The following is an 18715-nucleotide window of genomic DNA, read 5'->3' on the forward strand; positions in this document are numbered from 1 at the left end:
GCAGGCCATAGCATCCCACAGCAGAAAAGGTGCAACTAGACATTCTTGGAAAAGATAAGCCTAGGGATGACGTCAAAAAAGTTGAAAACAATTATGTTAGTCTATGTTTCCTCCTTCCCTGTGCAGCAAACATCTAGTACACTCAAAATAAAGCAAGCAAACCTATGAGCTGCTACATCCTTGTTCTTTACTGTTGATATTTTTATTTAATCTCACTTAAACATGCTGGCTCGTGCAGCATATGGATGTACACAGAGGAAGTATTTGTTTCATTGGTTAGAGTACTAATTTGTTCTACATTTTAAATCATTGTGTCATTTGGAGGGGTTGGCTATAGGCACTCTCCCTCCCTCTCCCCCTGTATTCGTGCAGAAATGTTTTCACCTAGGGCCACCAAAACAGACATCAGATGCAGATGTGATTCCATGTGCCCCAACGAAAAGGAGAGTTTAATTTTACTTTCATTTAATTTCAGTATATTCCACCTTTATAACACCAGACTTCTCAAAGGCAGATTACAGCAACAGTTAAGATGAACAGTTAAGCTAAAGAAACAGGATATTCTCACTGAAAGTTTGCCATCTGTATTGTAGAGAACAGTGTAGAAAAATGAGCACAAAGTACAGAGATTATAACTGCTGTTTCTACCAGCTATAATAATTTTTAACCTGTTTTAGTGATGTTCAATTTTTATTTCATGATATTTATATCTAGATAAGGGAAGCTTTCAAATAAATTAAAAAGCTATCAAGTAAGTAAGTAAAACAAAATCTTTTGTCCTCCACCTTTTAAGGCACTACCTATCCAAGTAGAACAGCTTTAGACCACACATTTATTTTTAATAAACTTTTGCTATTGCTTTAGCATTTGCTATTGTTTTGGGTGAGCTAAAGTCTGTATAATGGCTTAGATAGGAACACCCCATCTCCTGTTTTTTTCAACCTGAAATTGCCCCTTGCTTCCCTGCCCCCCTCCCCCCCACTGGGTCTCCCTTACTTTCATCCCCCCCTCTGAAATCTCACTGTTGCTTCCCTTGATGACCCCTCTTGTCTTGACCATCTTGCTCTGCCCCCCCCCCCCAACCCTAACCACACAGTGTATTTTATTTCCAGCATGTCCCCTTTTTTAATGTATTTTATGGGCTGAAAAAAAAAGTGTGTCACCACCCCTCCCTTTTCTTTCTTTCTTTCTTTTTTTTTTTAATAGGCTGAAAAAAAAGGCTGTGTACCTGCCCCACCCCATCTCCCCTTTATTTTTTTTTTTAATTTATGGGTTGGAAAAAAAAGAAGACTGTGTGTGTGCTTCTCTCTCCAGTCCACCCCTCCCCTTTTTTATTTTATGTGCTGCAAAAGAAGGGTTGTGTGTGTGCATCCCCACCCCTTCCCTTTTTAATTCTTTTTCAGTTTTATAGGCTGCAAAAGGGTGTATGTGTCTCTCCACCCCCACCCCACCCCCACCCCATTTTTCTGCTGCACGGGATAAGAAGACTGTCCACTGATTTGTATTCTGTTGGCCACCCCAGGACTTCCCCATTTTCCTGCTACATGGGCTAGGAAGACTGTCCATCTGCCTTCTGTAACCCCCCCCCCGGAGATATTTTAGCTGAAACAGCCAGTGCCGCAGAGCCAGCCCAGCCCACATACAGTCAGCCAGCACAGACAGAGCACAGCGTGGTCCCTTACCCCACCGCAGTCAATGATGAAGAGCTCAGATCACACAGCCAAAGCAGAGGTCGAGGCTCCGAGTGCTGAGCAGCTGGGCTGCAGCGTGCACCACACCACGGGCTGTGCCTGAGAAGGACCCCTGGGCCTGGCCCCGCCCCCACAGTGCTGCTTGGAGAAGTGGAGATAAGAACTCCAGCTCCTTTCCTTGTGGTAAGGTCGTTTGTTGGGGGTGCGGGTGGCTCAGAAGTCAGGCTAATCACTGACTTCTTCAGTTAGCACCACTGCAGCAGTCTGTTCTCAGTCTCGTTGCTATTAGTGATAGGGCAGATGGCATCTGACTGGCAGGCGACAACGATCTAGCTGTTGTGGCACCGCGTGCAAGTGGGAAGGCAACAGTGCATGCGCATAGGCGCCTTTTTTTGAAAAATCCATTTGAGGGAGCGACTGCTTCCCCTGCGGCCCCCCCCCCCCCCCCCCCAGCTATGCCACTGGTGCCAGGGTGCCTTCCTGAACCCTGCAATCTTGGACCTGAATCTAGTCAACAGGTAATCACCCTTAATATCAGAGAAGCTCAAAAATGCAGGGGACCAAGATTGCTCTGGAAAGAGAAGATGGAACCTATATCCACACGAGTGTTACCTACTGACCTCCATTACAAATGGAGAAGCTAGACAAGGATCTGATTGGTAGGAAAAGGGAGGCGTTGTTGCTCGGAGATTTCAACTTGCCTGATCTGGATTGGAAAGTCCCATCGGCAGAATTGGAAAGAAGTAGGAAGAACTTGGATGCCTGTCAAAGTGCCTTGCTTAGACAAATGGTGACGGAACCCATGAGGAAAGGGTCGACACTGGATCTAGTGCTCAGAAATGGTTTGATATAAGAGCGAAAGCAGAGTGCAGCAGCACAAAACTCAAAGTACTGGATTTCAGATGTGCTGATTTTGGTTAAATGGGGTAATACCTGAAGAAGGAGCTGATGGCATGAGTAGGCACAGGTGAAGTGGAAGAACAGTGGTCCAAGCTAAAAACTGCTATAAGTATGGCAACAGATCTTTACACAAGGAAAGTAAACAAAAACAGGATGCCTATATGGTTCTCCACCCTCACAAGTGGTAGAACATAAAAATCTCGGTGCTGGTCTGTGTTGGATGGAATGGAGAAGTCTCATTCAGTCACTCAAACTGCTTAGGCTACTGTTTATATCACCATTTAGGTGAGCCTATATAGCGTGACGGTCTATAATCATCGACAGCCTCCAACCATCCATAATATCGTGAAATGTGCAATTGTGATCTCTTCTTTTATCCAATTTACTAATATTTTTTAAATTCTTTTAGTTGAATTTCACACTTCATTTATAACATGCACTTCTTCACAAATCAGCACTTATGTGATCTTTGCACTATACATTTCCAAATGCCGGAGGCAATTTCAAACAACTATGGTCCCAGAGATGGCTTGCATGTCTATGCACCGCTCTTACATTCAGGCATTGTGAATTACACTCATTTCATGTTGGAGACATGGAGCTGAGTTAATACTACTTATCTTTACACGCTCCCAGGTATGGCTGTGATCCCGACAGGTGCCTGTTTCGCATTCGATGCTTTGTCAAGGAAATAACCAGCGTGTACCTACAAAAGAGACCTTATCACAGTCAAAAAATTATATGGATGTTGCACTCCTGCTTCATAAAATCAAACTCATGGCTTACAGATTCACTCGATCCACATTGATCTCCTGCCGAGGAACTCTGTCATGGTGTTGGCGTTCTTTTAAACTGGTAAACGGAAGACCCGCCCACACAAGCGAGTACCCGGATGCCAGCTGATACTCTTTACATGAAACAACCCCAATGAATATATATGTTTAGCCCATTGGGCTCGATAGTGTCCAAATGATATGTCCAGAAGGTTTCCCGTTGTAATAAACTTCTGTTACGGTCACCCCCTCTAGGGCTTGGTGCAACATGGTCAATAACCATGCATCGCAAAGTCTCTACAGCATGTTTGTTAGTTTGCAATGTTGCACAAGCGGAGCTCCTAAGTTCTGTGCCATTATCCTGGACCTGTGTTCTACCATCCTAGCATTGAGAGTCCTACTGGACTTCCCAATGTATACCTTTTTGCTGGGGCAGATGATGTAATACACAATATGGGTAGTGCGGCAGGTAGTATGATGCCTTAAATTGCCTTCCATTGTGACCGAAACTGTCAGTTTCTATGGTGAGATCGCATGTCTTACATCCTGTTTTTTTTGCATTTGAAATGGCTCGTCTGACTTGAACCGTAGTACTCTTCATCCTTTGGTAACTCAGCGGGACTTAATATCTCCTTGAGATTTCGTGCTCTGGAGAAAGCAGTTCTGATGCGATGTTCTTTGAACAGAGGATGCACCCTCGTTATGTCCCAATGTCGTCTAATTATCTTTGCCGCCATCTCTCCACCTGGAGTATACCTCATAATGAACGTCATGATGTGATCTTCTGGGTCATCATGTTTACTACCGTGGAAGAGCAGATCCCTATTATTGTATTTTGCTCTTAGGAATGCTTTTTTCAAAACTTTCTTCGGATAATTCCTTTGTATAAGGTTTGACCCAAAAACTTGTGCCTGTTGTGTGAAATCAACTTCTGTGGTACAAATACGTCTAAACCATAAAAAATTGCGAGAATGGGAGGCTGTCACGTAAAGCTCTAGGGTGACAGTGCCATACTCAAGAATGGTGTTTCTGTCGGTGGGTTTGGTGTACACTTTGGACATAAACCCCCGTTGATGCAAAATCACCTCCACATCCAAAAAATGGATGGATGTCTTGGAGAAACACTTGTTGAATTGAATCCTGGTATGGCATCTATTTAACCATCTATGGAAGTTCTCTAGCTATATCTCATTCCCATCCCACAATAAAAAGACATCGTCTATATAGCGACGCCACAAAAAAAATTTTCTCTGAAAAGGTGAATCTGTCAGCCATTTCTCATCGAAGGCTGCCATAAATAAATTGGCCAAAGTCGGGGCGAAGTTCGCCCCCATGGCTACACCCGAAGTCTGAAGAAACAATTTATCACGAAATTGAAAATTTTTTTACACAAGGCTAATTTAGTTAATATTAGTAAAAATTCTGTGGGGACTTCATGCGGTCTCGGTCTGGCGTCCAGAGTGTTAACCACCACTTCCAACATCTCATCCTGTGAAATCATTGTATACAATGATTTGATGTCAAGGGTCACCATCAGTATGCTGGTCTCAGGTAGTTGGATTCCCTGCAGGATGGTCAAGAAGTGCATGGTATCTTTAATATAAGATTGACTGCTCACAACAAAATCCTTCAAGAAAGTTTCTACATATACAGAGAGTGGTTCCAGGAGTGACCCTTTAGATGACATAATTGGCCTCCCTGGTGGCTTCTTTGCATCCTTGTGCACTTTGGGCAAAGTGTATAGTACAGGGATGGTGGGCGTTCTGTTATTCAGATATTGATATTCCTTGCGCGTCAGAAATCCCTGTTCGATTCCCTCCTGTGTGGCATCTTTTATAATTTGTTGCAACTCAGATGTGCGGTCGTGCTGTAGTTCCACATAGGCTGTCGCATCAGCCAATTGAGATTCAACCTCTGCAATGTATTGTGTCTTATCTTGTACAACCAGCCCCGCCTTTATCAGCACGTTTAATTACAATGCTCGCCTCATTCTTGAGCTCATGCAAGGCTTGTTGTTCCTTTCTGGTGAGATTATCACGGGATCCTTGATATTCCTGCTGATAAAACTTATGGATATCTTGTAGTACCAGCTGTTTAAACACGCTGACAATCGGATCCACTGGTATTGGTGGTGTCCATTGAGATTTGTTATACACTCTGGAGAGCGGCAGGTCACTTGTTGTTCCTCCAAAAAATATTCTAAGTTGTAAACTCCTAACGAATTTTTCTGAATCTATTCTGAATTGAAATGGATCAAATGTCCTAGTTGGAACATAAGATAATCCTTTAGATAATAAGGATGTCTGTGCTGGTGTTAACTCAATACTAGACAAATTGATCACATTACATTCTCTCAAAACTGGGACCGCGGCCGTGACCTGGATTGGCCCCGGGACCCTCCGCGTCGTCCCCATCCATCCTCTTGCTCCATGCGCCTGGCGGGTGTCTAAAAAATCCTCTGGATCACTGTTCCCCGAGGAGCTACCCGAAAATTGAAAAGCCTTAAACGTCACCTTCTTAGGGATTCCCTCTGCTGCTCTTTGTTCTGCACCAGACGCCTCCTGCACCGCTTTATCCTTCATCCATGGATACACATTCTGTCTTGCATAATCATTCTTGTCTCTTGATAGTTTTTTTTTATCTTCGTCTTATGTAAGTAGTCCCTAAACTGCTCCAAAGACTCTTTAAGCTGTGAGTGCTTTTGTTGGAACACTTGTTCCGAGACACCGTCTTGGTTCTCCAAGCAGGTAGCTGAAAAAAAAAGAGCAAAAAAGGCTATTTTCAAGAAATACAAAAGAACACAACAGGAGGATCATGGAAGAGATTACCAGCTTAAAGAAGCCAAGAGGGAAATACAGCAAGCGAAAGCACAGGCAGAAGAAAAATAGCTAAAGATGTAAAGAGAGGTGACAAGACTTTTTTCAGATATATTGGGGACAGGAGAAAAGATAGGAATTGAACTGTAAGACTGAAAGATGCTGAGAGTAGCTATGTGGAGATTGATGAGGATAAAGCAAATATGCTAAGCAAATACTTCTCTGTTCACAGAAGAAAATCCTGGAGAAGACTGCAGTTGGCTGCTGAGGGTATACCTGGGAATGGAGTGGATATTACACCATTCATGGAAGAAAGCATTTATAAGCAGCTTGAAAATCTTGTAGTGGACAAAGCTGTGGGGGCCGGATGGGATACATCTCAGGATACGGAGGGAGATCAGAGAAGTCCTGGCTGGTCCTCTTAAGGAATTATTTAATAGATCTTTAGAGATGGGAGAAGTTCCTCAGGACTGTAGGTGAGCTGATGTGGTCCCTCTTCACAAAAGCAGGGACAGAGAAGAAGTGCAAAACTACAGGACGGTAAGCCTCATGTCTGTGGTAGGAAAAATAATGGAGTCGCTGCTGAAGGAAAGGATAGTTAATTTCTGTAGCCAACGGGTTACAGGATCTGAGGCAACATACTTTACCAAAGGAAAATCCTACCAAACCAATCTGATTGACTTCTTTGACGGGGTGACCAGAGAACTGGATGAAGGACATGCGCTAGATGTAATCTACTTGGATTTCACAAAGCCTTTGATACAGTCCCTCACAAAAGACTTGTGAATAAGCTGAGAGGGATGAACTTAGGACCCAAAGTGGTAAAGTGAATTGGAAACTGGTTGACAGGTGACAGAGGTTGGTGGTAAATGGAACCCGTTCAGAGGAAAGTAAAGTGAGCAGTGGCGTGCCTCAGGGGTCGGTGCTGGGGCCGATTCTGTTTAATATATTTGTGAGACATTACTGGAGGGTTAGAAGGAAAAGTTTTCCTTTTCGCAGATGATACGAAGGTAGCCAATAGAGTGGATACTTTGGAGGGCATAGAAACCATGAGGAGGGATCTCCAAACATTGGAAGAATGGTAAAGGGTCTGGCAGTTAAAATTTAATGTGAAGAGGTGCAGAGTGATACACTTGGGGTACAAGAATCCAAAAGAGATGTACCAGATAGGAGGGGACAGATTGGTAAGGTTGGCTTAGAAGAGGGACCTTGGAGTGATGGTGGGTTTTTTTTTTTGTTACATTTGTACCCCGCGCTTTCCCACTCATGGCAGGCTCAATGCGGCTTACATGGGGCAATGGAGGGTTAAGTGACTTGCCCAGAGTCACAAGGAGCTGCCTGTGCCGGGAATCGAACTCAGTTCCTCAGTTCCCCAGGACCAAAGTCCACCACCCTAACCACTAGGCCACTCCTCCACTTTGAAGATCTCAAAGCGACGAAATAATGTGACAAGGCGAGGTGGCCATGGTCAGAAGGATGCTAGGCTGTATAGAGAAGAAAGGAGGTGTTGATGCCCCTGTGCAAGTCGTTGGTGAGGCCTCACGTGGAGTATTGTGTTCAGTTTTGGAGGCCGTATCTTGCTAAGGATATAAAAAGACTGGAAGTGATTCAATGAAAAGCGATGAAAATGTTATGCTGTTTACGTAACAAGACGTACGAGGAGAGACTTGATGACCTGAACATGTATACCCTGGAGGAATGGAGATCCAGGGGTGATATGATACAGATGTTCAAATATTTGACAGGCATTAATCTGCAAACAAAACTTTTTCAGAAACGGGAGAGTGGTAGAACTAGAGGACATGAATTGAGGTTGAATTTAGGAAGACACGGGAATAATGTTGGGAAGTATTTTTTCACAGAGAGAGTGGTGGATACTTTGAATGCCGTACCTCAGCAGGTAGTGGAGCTGAAAACTGTAACGGAATTCAAAAATGTGTGGGATAAACTAGTAGGAATCCTGTTTAGAAGGAATTGATCTAAAGACGCTTAGAGATTAGGTGGCACTACTGGTAATTGGGAAGCAAAGCCACTATGGGGCAGATTTCTATGGTCTGTGTCTTGAACGTGGTTGGATAAATTTTGATGGGCTGGAAGGGAGCTTATCAAGGACTTGGATAACTTCAAAAGTTTTTGAATAAGGACATTGCAAAGTAGACTTATATAATCTTTGTCCTGAAAATAGCATGGACAAATCAAGTTCAGGTATACATATGTTGTTATCACCTTGTATCACCTCATACCTTATGTAATGAATTTATCTTTTTGGACAGACTGGATGGATCGTACAGGTATTTATCTGCCGTCAACTACTATGTTACAACCATGATTCCCTTCCCCAGGGGTTTTGAACACTGCCTGTGCAGGATCCCCACCCCCAGATGATCCAGAGAGCAAAAGACTTGACCTGTATGGTAATATGTAGCACTTACCAGCTGAGCCACTTTGCTGGCCCAGTTGCTTGCTTTTATGTTCCTTTTTATTTGTTCGTTATTTTCTAAGCTGTTTATACAGTATGGGGCTATTCTGTAAAATAGGCAGTAACATCTATACATGTGCTGTGTGAATACATGTTTACAATACTACCATATGCATGTATATTTGTGCACATACTGCTACTACTTATCATATGTTCATTTCTGCAGTAATTCTGCCTATGGACAATTCTGTAAAGACTGTTTGTCTTTCATAGTGTGTATTTGCAAGGGGGCATACACATAGACAGAGCATGGGCAGGACACACACTATAAGCATACAAATGCTAGAAGCCTAAAAAATAAGATGGGAGAGTTAGAATATAAAAAGCAGTAAATGTTGAGGTAGACATAATAGGCATCTCAGAGACTTGGTGGAAAATCAATGAGACACTGTGTTAACAGGGTACAAATTGTATCTCAATGATAGGATCAAATTAGAGGGGGGGTTACGCTATATGTTAAAGAGGGAATTGTGTCAAATAAAATAAACATTATGGATAGAAATTCCATGTGTGAAGGGAAGGAGTATTCTTGTACGGCTGTATTACTATCCGCCAGGACAGAACAAGCAGACAGATGAAGAAATGTTTACAGAGATTAGGAAAGCTGGCAAATTGGGCAACACTATAATAATGGGTCATTTCAGTTACCCGGATATTGACTGGATAAATGTTACATCAGGGAGTGCCAGGGAGATAAAACTTCTAGATGTAATAAATGACTGCTTCTTGGAGCAGCTGGTCCAGGAACTGACAAGAGGGGTGGGGGGGGGGGGGTATTTTGGATCTGATCCTTGGTGGCATGCAGGGCATAGTGCAAGAGATGGCAGTGTTGGGCCCCCTGGGAAACAGTGATCATAACATGATCAAGTTTGAGCTACTATATGGGATGAACCCGCAAAGGAAATCTACTGTAGCTGCATTTAATTTTCGAAAGGGCACCTATAATAAAATGAGGAAAACGGTTAAAAAGAAACTAAAAGAATGGGCTGCAAAGGTTAGGACACTAAATCAGGCGTGGACGCTATTCAAAAATACCATCTTGGAAGTCCAGTCCAGATGCATTCCACGTATTTGCAAAGATGAAAAGAAGGGAAAACATCAGCCAGCATGGTTAAAAGGTGAAGTAAAAGAGGCCATTACAGCCAAAAGACTGTCCTTCAAAGAATGGAAAAAGGACCCAAATGAAGAAAATAAGAAGCAACATAGGCACTGGCAAGTCAGATGCAAAGAATTAATAAAGAAGGCTAAAAGAGAATATGAAAAGAAGCTTGCCGCAGAGGTTAAAACTCACAGTAACAACTTTTTTCAGAAAGCCTGCGAGGGAATCCATGGGACCGTTAGATCACGAAGAAGCAAAAGGGGCGCTCAGGGAGAACAAGGCCATTGCGGAGAAACAAATTCTTTGCTTCGGTCTTTATGGAAGACTAGCAAAAGATGCCCATTTCTGGAGCTAATGAAACGGGCGCTAGCAAGGTTTTCCTCCTGAACCCCCCACCTCAACGCACGCATCCACCATCTCCGTCGTGAAGCCACTGACGCCATTGCTCCGCCCTCGGTCATCACGTTTGACGTGAGGGCGGACGCGAGGGCGGGGCCAGGTGGCTTCACCACCACGAACTCCACGAACCTTACAACCCGAAGGAACTGACGTCAGTGGTTTGGCTTCACTGACGTCAGTGTCCTCAGAACGTTGAGGGTGAGTTTTATTATATAGGATGTAGTAAGAGATCTGCCTGTACCAGAAATGGTTTTCAAGGGTGATGATGCAGAGGAACTGAAAGAAATCTTGGTGAACCTGGAAGATGTACTGAGCCAAATCGACAAATTAAAGAGTATTAAATCACCTGGACCGGATGGATCTGCTGTTAGTAATATGTAACCTGTTGTTAAAATCGTCCATAGTACCTGAAGATTAGAGGGTGGGCAATGTGACTCTGATTTTTTAAAAGCATTCTAGGGGTGATCTGGGAAATTATAGACCAGTAAGCCTGACATTGGTGCCGGACAAAATAGTGGAAACTGTTATAAAGAGTAAAATTACAGAACACATAGACAAACATGGTTTAATGGGACAGAGTCAGGATGGGTTCAGCCGAGGCAAATGTTGCCTCACCAATTTGCTTCAATTTCTTTGAAGGCATGAATAAGCATGTGGATAAACGTGAGCCGGTTGATGTAGTGTATCTAGATTTTCAGAAAGCTTTTGATAAAGTTCCTCATGAGAGACTCCTGACAAAATTAAAGAGTCATGGGATAGGAGGCAATGTTCTGGTGTGGATTAGGAATTGGTTATTGGACAGAAACAGAGGGTAGGATTAAATGGTCATTTCTCTCAATGCAGGAGAGTGAACAATGGAGTGCTGCAGGGATCTGTACTGGGATCGATACTATATAACATATTTATAAATTATATGGAAATCGGAACGACAAGTGAGGTGATCAAATGTTCAGATGATACAAAACCATTCAAGGTTGTTAAAACACGTGTGGACTATGAAATATTGCAGGAAGACCTCAGGAAATTGGAAAACTGGGCATCAAAATGGCAGATGAAATTTAATGTGGACAAATGCAAGGTGGTGCACAGTGAAAAGAATAATCCGAATCATAGTTACCTGATGCTAGGATACACCTTGGGGGGGTCAGCGCTCAAGAAAAAGATCTGGGTGTCATTATAGATAATTCGCTGAAATCTTCTGCTCATTGTGCGGCGGTGGCCAAAAAGCAAACAGGATGCTAGAAATTATTAGGAAAGGGATGGTCAATAAGACTGAAAATAATATAATGCCTATGTATCGCTCCATGGTGCATCTGCACCTTGAGTATTGCGTTCAGTTCTGGTCGCTGCATCTCAACAAAGATATAGCGGAATTAGAAAAGGTTCAAAGAGGAGTAACCAAAATGATAAAGGGGATGAAACTCCTTTCTTATGAGGAAAGGCTAGGGCTCTTCAGCTTTGAAAAGAGACGGATGAGGGGAGATGATTGGGGTCTACAAAATCCTGAGTGGTGTAGAATGAGTAGAAGTAAGTTGATATTTTACTCGTTCCAAAAGCACAAAGACTAGGGGACACTCGAAGTTACATGGAAATACTTTTAAAAGAAATAGGAGGAAATATATTTTCACTCAATGAATAGTTAAGCTCTGGAACTCTTTACTGGAGGATGTGGTATCAGTGGTTAGCATATCTGGGTTTAAAAAAAGTTTGGACAAATTCCTGGAGGAAAAGTTCATAGTCTGCTGTTGAGACAGGCATGGGAAGCAACTTCTTGCCCTGGGATTTGTAGTATGGAGTGTTGCCACTATTTGGCTTTCTGCCAGGTACTTGTAACCTGGCTTGGCCGCTGTTTGAAAAACAGGATACTGGGCTAGATGGACTATTGGTCTGACCCAGTATGTTCATTGTAGAATACTATAAAGTACACATGTATCTTCAGCTTTAGATACTTGCAGTTACTTCAGTTGTAGGGTTGGTGTAAGTGCTTTTGCCTCACTGCTAGGTGTGTATATACCCGGCTAGGTTAGTAGAGAATAAGTACATAAGCACCGCCATACTGGGAAAAGACCAAGGGTCCATCAAGCCCAGCTTCCTGTCTCCGACAGTGGCCAGTCCAGGCCTCAAGAACCTGGCAAAAACCCAAAAACAATGACGAGAATGACAAGAGAACAAAGTTTGTCCCCATCCCTACTCTGACCCCACCCCTGCATGTTTTGCGGTTTTATATATTATGTAAGGCCTTTTGTAGGCCTATAACCAGTATAACCAAAGAAAAACATTAAATGTGTATATTTTTAATTTTTAATCAAAATACTGTTATGATTTTAATCCATGGATGAATGGTAAGTCAACAATCTCAAGATTCAGTCTATTTCTCCTTTCTTCCACAGTCCTTCCCACAGTAGAAAATGTGCTTTCAGAAGACATGCTGGTAGCAGGAATACACAAGATTCCCATGCAAGTTTTGCTAGTTTTGGCCGACACTTTGCTTATTTTTCCAAAATGACAGAAGACATCATGTTCAGCATTACTTGAACATAAATAACTGTCCAATTCCATGTATTCCAAGTCACATGCATTCGGTATGTGACGCATTCATTTGTACCCATCTCACACACATTCTAGCTCCTGGTCAGTGTTCCTTCTAGACTGTGTGGCCACGTACCATTTTTTAAGTTCCTGCACAGCCTACTAACCTATTCCATACAGGAAAGTAGTGCTTTTGTTCCTTTCTAGGTGTGCTATAGAATTGTTCTTTACATTAGCACATCAGTCAAAACAGAGTCAATTTTGTTTGCTCTCTGCAATCTGTAAAAGTTGTCTCTTCTTAGCAACTTATAAAAGGAAAGAAAATCGCTGTTCTCAAAATAGATTGTGTGTGGATTTTTATTCAGGGTAAAATGTCTAATGTTGTTACTGTAATTACGAGTACAAAAGTTTCCTTACATTAGATTCTGTCTGAGGGAAGTTTTCTTGATTTCTAAAGTCAGGGGCCAGTATCCGTGTGGTCAACCAATTGCTAACAGAGATGGATGGGCTGGAAACGCGACGGCAAGTTTTTATCATGGCTGCAACCAACCGGCCAGGTGAGCCCTGCTGACATATTTCTTCTTATTGCCTTTGTCCTAAATGTAATACTCTAAAATGCCGGTATAACTAGCCTTTTTTTGAATAAAGGTAGGCATCAAGAACAAGGGTTGATATTAAACCATATGTATGCTGAGGATTGCAGAATAGGAATGCACTGATTTGCCAGTTCACACATCTATATCAGCAGAATCTGTCCTGAAAAATTGAAGAACGCACAGAAGTGAATATTTGCTGTTAGTGCTTGAGATCAGGTTGTTCCTAAAGAACAGGAGTTCTCAACCTGATCCACACGAAGCCAGTCAAGTTTTCAAGATACCCAAGTGAATTTTAGCAATATTTTTCTTTATGGTGCCATGTGTGGTTTTTACATGATATGTAACATAGTAAATGATGGCAGAAAAAGACCTGCATGATCCATCCAGTCTGCCCTACAAGATAAACTCATATGTGCTACTTTTTGTGTATACCTTATCTTGATTTGTACCTGTCCTTTTCAGGGCACAGTCTGTGTAAGTCTGCCCAACACTATCCCCGCCTCCCAACCACCAGCCCCGCCTCCCACCACCGGCTCTGTATGTAATTGCTTAAGGGGAAAGGGTAGAGTTACGTGTACCTGTTTTGATAGGGGAGGGATGTGGGTACAATATGGGTAAGAAGGAAAGTTGGGAGACGGGTTATGGGGGAAGGTATTAGATTATTAGTATATTAGTGCAGCCAGTTGATGGTGGTGTATTCTATTCCTGATTGATACCCAGGCTGACTTGACTCAGGCTGGGGAAGGGGGGCAGGGTGGAGATTGGGGGAATGGGGATTCCTCTCATGGGTCTCAGGTGTGTAAGGAGGATTTTAATTGCAAACTAGTGTCCTACAATGTTAAAGATTTGAATTCACCTAGGAAGAGGGGCCTTTTATTTAAAGAACTGAGGAGGCTGAAGTGTGATTTTTTTCATAATTCAAGAAACTCATTTCTTAAGAAAGTCAGAGCAAATATTGTATTATGTGCATTTTTCTCAGATTTACTATACCTCTAATACTAAACAAGAAAACAGCTGAGGTGGCAATCTTAATCAGTAAGGATTTCCCATTGCAGGTTACATCCATTGAGAGAGACCAGAAAGGGAGGTTTTTGCTGTTTAAGGGGGAACTTGGTGATGTGACCCTCTCCATATTTAATGTTTATGCCCCTAATGATCATGTGGCTTCTTTCTGGAAAAAGCTTAGGCTCTCTCTTGCAGGGGAAATATATATTGGGGGGGGGGGGGGGGTGACTACAATCTGGTCTTAGATCCCCTCTGGGATAGATCTATTAAAAGTAAGGATTGGACGCAATTGGCACACAAACAGCTGTCAACTGAACTAAACTGAAGTGCAGTGATTTTGCTGCATACTTTGCCAACAAAATTAAAAGTCTCCATCAGGATTTTCAGGCAATCCCACCTAGTCCCCAGCCAGTTAGCCAGGGGTGCACAAACTTGCCCCCTCCTAACAAAGACAGATGGGACACACTTAACCCAATGACAGAGGAGAGCCTTGACAAAATCCTAAGAGACCTTCGACCAACTACCTGCTCCCTCGACCCCTGCCCATCAAAGATAGTGCAGCAGGCAAGTATGGGCCTCATAGAAGGCGCCACAAAAATTGTGAACACCCTCCTTTCTAATAGGCAACTACCAACAGCATTAAAAAGGGCAGGACCTTGACCAGGACAAACTTGAAAGTTACCGGCCAGTATCCAACATCCCATTTCTCTCATAGAACAATCAGTCTGTGTTCAACTTAATGAATGGCTAGAAGAGAGAAACTGGCTAGATCCATGTCAATCTGGATTCAGACCTGGTTATGGAACAGAAACGGTCCTCGTATCCCTACTAGATGATCTTCACAGAAAGCGAGACAAGGGATTCGCCTCGGTGTTAGTACTGCTAGATTTCTCAGCAGCTTTTGATACTGTGGATCATGATAATGTAACATGGAGTTAAAGATAATAGTTTTTTTTTTACCTGAGGCGTTTCGGGATCTCTGGAGTGCAGGAGACTGGCATGGTTACAGGCTGTCCTGTCCGGTAGAGTTCGCTGGTTGGTGGAGGGGCCGAAGCAGGAGAGACATGGAGCCACGGAGAGGTGAGGCTGGAAGCAGCGCCGCTGTTTTTGGAGGTTGGGGGCTGCTTAGAGCGTTTTTCGGGGCAGCTCTGGTGACGGGTACTGGCCGTCAGTTTCGGGATGGCTAGTGAGTGGAGTGGTGCAGGAGGAGAGTGGCAGGAGGCAACACTGGAGTTGACGAGGCCCGGGGATGGTTGGGCATGTCCTCGGGCGAAATTGATGAGGCATGGGGCATCTCCAACGCTCTCGGGGCGATGTTTGGGTCAAGGTTTGAGTGCACTGGTTGTCGGGCGGTTCCGGAGCGCTCCAGTGCTGGGAGCGGGGTCGAGACGCGTGAGTCCTGTTGCGGGGGGCTGTCTGGCGGGCGTCGGTGTTTGGGCCGGCCGTGAGATAGGCATAGAGAGGGGGGTTATGGCAGTTTTAGTGAAGGGCGGGTAACGTGCATGGGCGTGGGGGGCGTGCGCATGCCCCCGGTTTGCTAGAGCTCCGGTCGGGCCTAAAGCCTGGGACTCGATTTTTGACCAGAGTTCCAGAGATTTTGTTGTTTTTCGGGGCAGTTGTTATCGGAGCTCCGTTTTTGAAACCATACCTCCGGCACCGGATCCAATGGTGGTGGTTTGGTAAAGGGGAAATCAGGATTCAGGTAAGGGTTTTTTTTAGCCCAAAATCTTGATTGATTTTATTTAAAATAGTGAAAGTTGGGATTTTTATTTTTAAAAATTAAGGGGTTAATGGGTTTTGAATTTTGTTTGTGGATTTGGGTTCGGGGGATTTTATTGAATTTTTCTAGTGGGTTAAATTTGAAGTTAGAATATTTTAAGTGGGAGTTTTGGAAGTGGGGCTGAAAAAGGGGTCTAAATTGGGGATTAAAAAATTAAATTCAATGGAATAGGTTCAGGAAGGGTTAAGGTAGTTTTTGATGTTCAGTTTAATTCAGATTTTTTTAAATGGGGTTCAGGTAGGTGAATTGTGGGGCACACACTTAAAATAATTGAATTTAAATAATGAAACCATGGTATAGTGGGCATGGTGATATATGTTTTAGTAAATTTGTGGAAGTTTAGTGTAATTTGTGTTATCAGATTTTAATGGATTATATTTTCCCATTGATTTCTATGGGAAATTATTAATCAAAATGGAGTTAGTTGGGTTCGTCAAGGTTCTTTGGGTTAGGAGGAAAAAAAGGGGGTCTGAAGAAGGAATATGATTGGACAAAAGTGGTCAGACGTCCAAGCGGAACCTTGGTTGGCTAGGCAACGGAGTGAGCTGACAGTTTGGAGAGTGAGTGTGGCTGCTGAAGTGAGAGGAAGGTGCTATGCTGAATGGGAGAAGCTGAAGTGTGATATTAGGTTAAAAAATATATTTACAGAGAGTTCATTGACTGTAAGTGTTAATGTAGCACTAGTATGAGAGTTGATGCTCAGTTGGGGAGAGTTTTTCTTTCATTCCTCTTGAGTTTGAAAGTTTTGGTATGTGGTGAGTGAGTTTGGGGGGGAATAAGTCTGGGTGATAAAAAAAAAGATATATGAAAGGACTGTGATAAAGATTTTTTTTAGTGAATAAAATAACAGAAAAAGGAAAAGAATCCTTGAGATCTGTGAGTACATATGGTGAGCAGTGAGTTGGAATGTTGGTGAGTGAGCTGACAGTGGAATGTTGAATGAAGTCCAGTGAGACAGAGTGTGATTAGCCTCTTTTTTTTTATAGCTGAGGGAGATAAAAAAAAATAGCATAGGTCTGGGAAGGAAGTTAATTTTAATTAATTTTATTTTCGTTGAAGTATTTGGCCCCAGTTTACTGAGTCACCAAAAAGTTTGAACAACTTCTACAAAAATAGGGAGACAGGGTTTTGCCTCCATTTTATTTACTTAAGAGTGAGGTTTAGGAGGAAGCACAGGAATCGCAAGGATGGAGGAAGCTGGATCACGGGCCCCCTAGCAAGCAAGTCTACACTTCGGAAGGGAAAAAAACTCTACATCAGCTAAGTGACTTTATTGTTAACAGGAAAAAGTTTTGAGAGAATCAGACCAGAATCTACTAAGAGAAAACTATGGAGGAAATATCAAGGGTCCAATTTCTTCATCAGCATAAAAAACCCTTGTCTCTTTTACTCTGTATTGCTAAAATCTTCACAGGCATGGATCCAAAAAGAAGTGAAAAAGTGCTTAGCTTAGATTTCTAAATGATAGTAGACACAAACGTGCAGAGTGAGTCAGTCACACCACTGTGGCCAGAGTTTTTCTACCGTTGGCTGTCCTAAGGCATGCATGACATCTAAAAAATATATACAGTGGGGGAAATAAGTATTTGATCCCTTGCTGATTTTGTAAGTTTGCCCACTGACAAAGACATGAGCAGCCCATAATTGAAGGGTAGGTTATTGGTAACAGTGAGAGATAGCACATCACAAATTAATCCGGAAAATCACATTGTGGAAAGTATATGAATTTATTTGCATTCTGCAGAGGGAAATAAGTATTTGATCCCTCTGGCAAACAAGACCTAATACTTGGTGGCAAAACCCTTGTTGGCAAGCACAGCGGTCAGACGTCTTCTGTAGTTGATGATGAGGTTTGCACACATGTCAGGAGGAATTTTGGTCCACTCCTCTTTGCAGATCATCTCTAAATCATTAAGAGTTCTGGGCTGTCGCTTGGCAACTCGCAGCTTCAGCTCCCTCCATAAGTTTTCAATGGGATTAAGGTCTGGTGACTGGCTAGGCCACTCCATGACCCTAATGTGCTTCTTCCTGAGCCACTCCTTTGTTGCCTTGGCTGTATGTTTGGGTCATTGTCGTGCTGGAAGACCCAGCCACGACCATTTTTAAGGCCCTGGCGGAGGGAAGGAGGTTGTCACTCAGAATTGTACGGTACATGGCCCCATCCATTCTCCCATTGATGCGGTGAAGTAGTCCTGTGCCCTTAGCAGAGAAACACCCCCAAAACATAACATTTCCACCTCCATGCTTGACAGTGGGGACGGTGTTCTTTGGGTCATAGGCAGCATTTCTCTTCCTCCAAACACGGCGAGTTGAGTTCATGCCAAAGAGCTCAATTTTTGTCTCATCTGACCACAGCACCTTCTCCCAATCACTCTCGGCATCATCCAGGTGTTCACTGGCAAACTTCAGACGGGCCGTCACATGTGCCTTCCGGAGCAGGGGGACCTTGCGGGCACTGCAGGATTGCAATCCGTTATGTCGTAATGTGTTACCAATGGTTTTCGTGGTGACAGTGGTCCCAGCTGCCTTGAGATCATTGACAAGTTCCCCCCTTGTAGTTGTAGGCTGATTTCTAACCTTCCTCATGATCAAGGATACCCCACGAGGTGAGATTTTGCGTGGAGCCCCAGATCTTTGTCGATTGACAG

At 43.2% G+C, this 18715-nt stretch overlaps 1 protein-coding gene across 1 annotated transcript in view; it reads left to right on the forward strand.

Moving 5' to 3' along the window:
* Positions 1–18715, forward strand: part of NVL (nuclear VCP like) — a 258431-nt gene that overhangs the window by 195510 nt on the left and 44206 nt on the right. Inside the window, 1 exon segment of the mRNA XM_030194664.1 lies at positions 13144–13243. Coding sequence (XP_030050524.1) covers positions 13144–13243 — 100 coding nt within the window.

This window comes from Microcaecilia unicolor, chromosome 3, assembly GCF_901765095.1.
Source record: "Microcaecilia unicolor chromosome 3, aMicUni1.1, whole genome shotgun sequence".
In the NCBI taxonomy this organism is placed as follows: domain Eukaryota; kingdom Metazoa; phylum Chordata; class Amphibia; order Gymnophiona; family Siphonopidae; genus Microcaecilia; species Microcaecilia unicolor.